A 6879-nucleotide genomic window follows, 5' to 3' on the forward strand; every position below is an offset into this window, starting at 1 on the left:
AAAAGCAACCAAAAACCAATTAAGGAAGGTGAGGCCAAGAGCAAGGAGGTCCACAAAGATCACACGGAGGTTAAGTGGCAGACCTAAGCTCAAACTCAGACCTTTCTGTCTCCAGACCTCCAGAGCCCAGGCTCTTATCTATTAGGCTATGCTGCCTCTCAGCTGTCATTTAAGGGAGACTATGGAGATGTAGGGCTGGGAAAGGGGAGCAGATTAGCCATAGAGAACTAGTGAAAATGCACCATAGGACCTGGTTCATTCACACCCCTAGCTATGCCACAGGAATTGGAGGTGACTTCGTATACATGGTTTTCTTTTTTTTTTTTTTTTTTTTTTTTTTTTGAGATGGAGTCTCATTCTGTCACCCAGGCTGGAGTGCAGTGGCATGATCTTAGCTCACTGCAAGCTCCACCTCCCGGGTTCACACCATTCTCCTGCCTCAGCCTACAGAGTAGCTGGGACTACAGGTGCCCGCCACCACGCCTGGTTAATTTTTTGTATTTTTAGTAGAGGCGGGGTTTCACCGTGTTAGCCAGGATGGTCTCAATCTCCTGACCTCATGATCCGCCCACCTCGGCCTCACAAAGTGCTGGGATTACAGGCCTGAGCCACTGCTCCTGGCCCACATGGTTTGCTTTTCTAACTGATTATCTCTCCGTGGAGGCCTGTAATTGTTTCTGTCACATTTTACTGAGCATCTCCTCCCCCTACTGAATTACCCAATTCCTGACAAGCTCTCTGTTCAAGGTCCCCCTCCGCTGTGGCCAGAAGCCAAGTTCTGCTGGGTACACATTCCTGTGGATCACCTGATCAGAGAGAACTGAACCTACGAAAGAGAGCCCAACCTCCTTTTCCATACCTACCCGGGACCTAGCTCAGCTGTGTCCTAAACAGTACCAGGTAAGACAGAGGTGAAGGACAGCTTCTCTCTCTCTTTCTGCCATGTGGTTCCTCAGCTGGGAAGATAAATGCCCACCAAAATCAATCAGTTGCCTTCCAAATTCTGGTGACCTGAAGCAAAGCTATAATTCTAGCAATTAACCAAAAACATGCATCCGTTTCAGGGAGAAAGGTTTGCATACACAACCAATCTATTAGCTATCTCTTCCCAAGGCAGGTGGTGACTTGAGAACTCTGTGCCCGGTTTCTGAGGACTGTTTCACCATGCAGTGGCTGATGAGGTTCCGGATCCTCTGGGGCATCCACAAATCCTTCCACAACATCCACCCTGCCCCTTCGCAGCTGTGCTGCCGGTCTTTATCAGAAGTTGGAGCCCCAAGATGGAATGACTATGAAGTACCGGAGGAATTTAATTTTGCAAGCTGTGTTCTGGACTACTGGGCTCAAATGGAGAAGGTAAGAGGACTGCCACGATGGTGATACAAGAACAAGGGTGGCCTCACTTTCCTTATCTTGCTCCTGCTAGGTTGAAAGGTACAGAAGCAAAATTGCTTCTGCCTCAACTTATCAATGTTGTGGAAGAAGCTTATACTTCAAGTTTCTATTCCCAGCATGGCCATTTCCTTACTTCACTGAGCCTCAGTGGTTTCATCTATGAAATGGGGAATTAACTCCTTTAAAAACAAAAAAAATAGGTAAATGTATCTTTTGTTCAATCAGGGTATTAAAATTGTGACCTATTGTGGGATCTGGCCAGCAGCCCGCAATGCAGCGGGGCTCTCTTTGTTCCCAGGTGGATCGGCAGGTTGAGAAATAATAGACACACACAAGATAGTGAAAGCTGGGTCCAGGGGGGTCACCACCTTCTGGTCCCACGGTGCCAACAATGCACTGGATATGCCAGCATTTATTATTAAGTTTAGTGAGGTCAGGGGTAGGTTATTGAGGGATTTAGGGTCATTTGATTATGAGGTGAGATGGTCACATGGGGATGAAGTAATTCTTTAACATAACATCTGTATGCAGAAGTACAGTGTACAGAGATAAGACTTTACAATATAGTGTGTGCATCAGTAATTTCTAGCAGAGCCTTGAAACAGGAACAGCAGTAACAGTTACAGCAAAAGTTGGTTACAAACAATTCATAGGAACAGGACGTGAAGTTAGACCAGAAATTCTCAGAAGGGAGCATGCCTTAACCCTAAAGAGGCCTAGAAGAGCCGTGGCAAGATGAGGGCATTTATAGCCCTATCTTCCATATGGACAGGTGCCCCCCATGCATCCATTTATAGGCTCTCCACAAGGGTCGCATTCCATTCCCAGAGCTATGAACATCTGCTTTCCTGGGATAGGAATCTTGGTGATGTGAAACCTCCCTGACTGCACATCCATTCATAGGCTCTCTGCGGGGGGAAGCACATCACGCGCTGTTGGCTCATTCTGGCAGTCCAACCTGGCATTGTCTTTACACAATCCTGCATGCAATTTTGTATTTAAAATAATCAGGAGCATTTCATCTTTTATTCCATAGCAATAGTTTCAAGGGGTCTCCCTATAGTGACCAAGNCTGTATGCAGAAGTACAGTGTACAGAGATAAGACTTTACAATATAGTGTGTGCATCAGTAATTTCTAGCAGAGCCTTGAAACAGGAACAGCAGTAACAGTTACAGCAAAAGTTGGTTACAAACAATTCATAGGAACAGGACGTGAAGTTAGACCAGAAATTCTCAGAAGGGAGCATGCCTTAACCCTAAAGAGGCCTAGAAGAGCCGTGGCAAGATGAGGGCATTTATAGCCCTATCTTCCATATGGACAGGTGCCCCCCATGCATCCATTTATAGGCTCTCCACAAGGGTCGCATTCCATTCCCAGAGCTATGAACATCTGCTTTCCTGGGATAGGAATCTTGGTGATGTGAAACCTCCCTGACTGCACATCCATTCATAGGCTCTCTGCGGGGGGAAGCACATCACGCGCTGTTGGCTCATTCTGGCAGTCCAACCTGGCATTGTCTTTACACAATCCTGCATGCAATTTTGTATTTAAAATAATCAGGAGCATTTCATCTTTTATTCCATAGCAATAGTTTCAAGGGGTCTCCCTATAGTGACCAAGTGCAAAGTTCTGATCACAAGGTCAGCAAATTCATATTAGTCTGAGTTCTCATCTTCAATGAATGGGACAGTGTGTCTTAACTGGTGTTCATTCATCAAACTTGGGCTTGACGTGAGACTGCACCCAGAGGAGGGGATAGACCACCTGAATGTGCACATGAGTGTCTGACACATTTACCTATATTAGGCCATCCATCTTCCCATGAGGGTGGCAAGTCTAATTAGATTCCTCTTTGTCAACTACCTACTTGACTGTGGCTTTAAGGTATGTCAAGAAAAACCAAGCTCTGTGTCTTCCAGAGGTTTTGTGTTTCTGCAGAAAACCCCAAGTGCTTGGTTTGTCTTCTCACAGGACACAGACCAAAAGAGAAGCCGTAGTGACATGAGGAGTCAGGGTAGACAATGGATGGTGTTTCCAGCTACTAACTCTCAGCTGCCAATATGGTAGTGTAAAAAGTCACCCAGCACTGTCTTTGAACCAAAGAGAGAATCCCCCTGAAATGGAATTGGAGAGTTTATAAAATTTTTAAGTGTTCCATGAACATGTATTCATGTATTACTATCCAAAGCCTATATGTCTTTATGACATCTTCCTCCTCACTCCCTTCTTTTTCTTTTTCTGAATTTGCATAGTAACCTCAAGAAAAATAAAACCCTCAGTTACAGAGAGCATTTTTATGTGCCTTGACAATCACCTTGCATTTAATCATCTGATTCGATGGATACTGTTATTGTCTCTATTTCCCTGATGAAGAAACGGAAGATCAAAGGATGTAACTAACATGCTGAAATCACATGTCTAATAACTGGAACAACAGGGTTTGGGTCCAGGCTGTCTGACTTCACAATCTATTATTTAACCTAGTCTCACAGTCTAATGATGCCAAAGTATCTCTGCCTTAAGAGTATAAATTGATTTTTTTCATTGCCCAGACTGGAAATCTGGTTGAGAATTTTTGAAACATGACATGGGTTGGAGAGGAAGGAAGTAAAAGGAGGAGGTGAATGGGTGAACATTACTATATAAATTTGAATAATATAAACACAATTTTGCTTTTTAAAATTAATATTATACTATAAGCATTTTATTGTAGAAACAATTCTAAAAGTTTTTCACTGATTTTATCATATTCAATCCCATAGAAGTAGCTTAATTTTTGCAGACAGCATGTAGTTGGATTTTATTTTTTTATCCATTCTGTCTTCTGGTTGGGGAGTTTAGTCTACTTACATTTAAAGTAATTACTGATAGACAAGGATTTACTATTGCCATTTTGTTCATTGTTTTCTTGATGTCTCATAGCTTTTTTGTCTCTCATTTCCTCTCTTACTGATATCCTTTGTGTTTAGTTGAGTTTTTGTAGTGATACACTTTGATTTTCTCCTCATTTCCTTTTGTGTATATTCAATAAATATTTGCTTTGTGGTTACCATGGGAATTAAATATGATATCTTGTAGTTCTAGCAATCTGTTTAATACTGATAACAACTTAACTTTAATCACATACAAACACCCTACTCCTGTGACATTATAAGGCCAATAATGAAAATTAAATGTAAAAATCCTTCTCCTTTACAGTTCTATCCCAGCCAGCCCCCACACACACTTTATGTTATTGATGTCATCAATAACATTTTGTATATTGCTTAAGTAACATTTATTTAATATGTATTATAAATATATGATAATAAATTAACATAGTTAAAATTATTTTAGGATTTATTTTTTAAATACTATAACAAATAACAAGTGGAGTTATAAACCAAACTTACAATAATGTTGATTTTTATATTTGTTCATGAATTTATATTTACAAGAGAACTTTACATTTTCATATTTGAGTTCCTCTCCAACATCCTTTTCTTTCACCTTGAGGACTTCCTTTAGCATTTCTTGTAGGGCAAGTCTAGTGATAGTGAACTTTGACTTTTGTTTATCTGGGAATACCCTACTTTCCCCCTCACTTTTGAAGAACAGTCTTTCTGGATGTAAAATTCTTGGTTGGCGTTTTTTTTCTTTAAGCACTTTAAATGTTTTAAAATGGATCTCAGTGCTTAAGTTGTGTTCACATCGGAACGTGACTATGGCTGTGGATTAGTTTAATAAGTGCTGTTTTTCTTTGAAGCAGAAAGTAACACATAATGTATGGTCTTGACCAGGAGGGCAAGAGAGGTCCAAATCCAGCCTTTTGGTGGGTGAATGGCCAAGGGGATGAAGTAAAGTGGAGCTTCAGAGAGACTGCAGACCTAACCCGCCGCACAGCCAACATCTTCACACAGACCTGTGGCCTGCAACAGGGAGACCTTCTGGCCTTGATTCTGCCTCGAGTGCCTGAGTGGTGGCTGGTGGCTGTGGGCTGCATGCGAACAGGTCAGTGATGCAAGAGGGACCTGGTGGACCTCAGGGCTGTTCAAGAGCCAATGTTTCCTGAGATATTAGGTACTGTGCACCCAGCCTGGCACTGACAAAGCTTTGAAGCCCTAGCCCCAGTTTCTGTGCTGGGACCACAAAACAAGGCTTCCTGCCCTCTGGGAATTAACAGTTTAGTTGGAGACAAAACAGTTTCTCTTCTCTGTACCTCCTTTCTTCTTCACAGTCTTTGTCTTTCTCATACTCCCTCACAAACTCTCTTATTCTTTCTTATTCTCTCCCTCACACTCTCACATTCATACACTCTCAAGTGCAGTGCCAAACTTTCTCTCATACACACACACACAAACACACATACACTTTCTCTTGCACAGTCTCAGGTACTCTTACCTTTTTAAAGATTCATTGATTGTTAACATTTTTCCCATATTTGAGCACTCTCTCCCTCTCTCTTTCTCTCCCTTTCTCACTGAATTATTTAAGAATCACTTGTGGGCATTGTGACACCTATGAACACCAGGTAAACACTCATAAACACAAAAGCAGTCATCTGATAAGATCCAGAATATTCCACAGCCTTTTCTGCATGACAGTGACATTTTTGAAGAATACAAGTTATATTGTAGAATATATCTCCAAATTTGTATTTCTGACTCTTTCTTCGTGATTATATTCAGATTAGACATGCTAGGCAGGAGAATTACAAGGACAAAGTTGTGTTTTCCTCCCTGCGTCACATCAGGGGGTATATTCTGAAGTCAGTTTGTTCCCTCTTCAGTTATACTGTTTCATCACTTGAGTAAGGTGGTTTTCACAGAAAACCTTTATCCTTTACAAAGGCACAATTTTTCCTTGTAATTAATAAATAATTCATGGTGTGGTGTGATCCTTAAGCAATTGTGTGAATATTCCTGTTTCCTAACAGTCTTCCACATTATGGTTTGGGTATCTAGTGATGATTATTTACTGAATTGAATATTACCATATTGGTTTTACCTGGAAATTTTCTATTTCTGTCAGTTTCTCTACATTTATTAGTTAGAATTCTTATGTAGCGATTTCCCTTCCCCTTTTAATGACCTATGACCTATTTTTCATCTATATAAATTAGAGTCAGTGACTCACAGATTCTTTCTTGAATCACTTATCTCATTTTATCGTGTGTACAGCACTCTGCTACACTCTTGATCATATTTTCTCTCTCTCCATCTCATATTCTCTCACAAATAAAATAGGTGATTCATTCAGCCAGATCATGTGAAATCAAGAAGTAATAAAACTGGTGGAAGGAGTCTAGAGATGAAAAGCCATGTCATCTGTGGACCTATAAGATGGTCCATGGGAAATCTAAGACTTGGCCAGGGGTGGTGCCTTAGGCCTATAATCCCAGCACTTTGGGAGGCCAAGGTGAGCAGATCATGAGGTCAGCAGATCAAGACCATCCTGGCCAACATTGTGAAACCCCACGTCTACTAAAATCCAAAAAACTAGC

General features: G+C 41.3%; 1 protein-coding gene across 2 annotated transcripts in view; it reads left to right on the top strand.

Moving 5' to 3' along the window:
* The first annotated feature begins 563 nt into the window (after nucleotides 1-563).
* ACSM1 (acyl-CoA synthetase medium chain family member 1) overlaps nucleotides 564-6879 on the top strand; it is a 62170-nt gene continuing 55854 nt past the window's right edge. Inside the window, exons 1-3 of one of the 2 annotated variants that reach the window (XM_017849931.1) lie at nucleotides 564-900; nucleotides 1118-1356; nucleotides 5177-5387. In XM_017849931.1, coding sequence (XP_017705420.1) covers nucleotides 1165-1356; nucleotides 5177-5387 — 403 coding nt within the window. In that variant the 5' untranslated portion in view covers nucleotides 564-900; nucleotides 1118-1164. Of the gene's footprint in view, nucleotides 901-1113; nucleotides 1357-5176; nucleotides 5388-6879 lie in introns of both variants that reach the window. The other variant, XM_017849921.1, reaches the window with a different exon arrangement.

The sequence above is a fragment of the Rhinopithecus bieti genome, unplaced genomic scaffold (genome assembly GCF_001698545.2).
Source record: "Rhinopithecus bieti isolate Rb0 unplaced genomic scaffold, ASM169854v2 scaffold_1918, whole genome shotgun sequence".
NCBI lineage: Eukaryota > Metazoa > Chordata > Mammalia > Primates > Cercopithecidae > Rhinopithecus > Rhinopithecus bieti.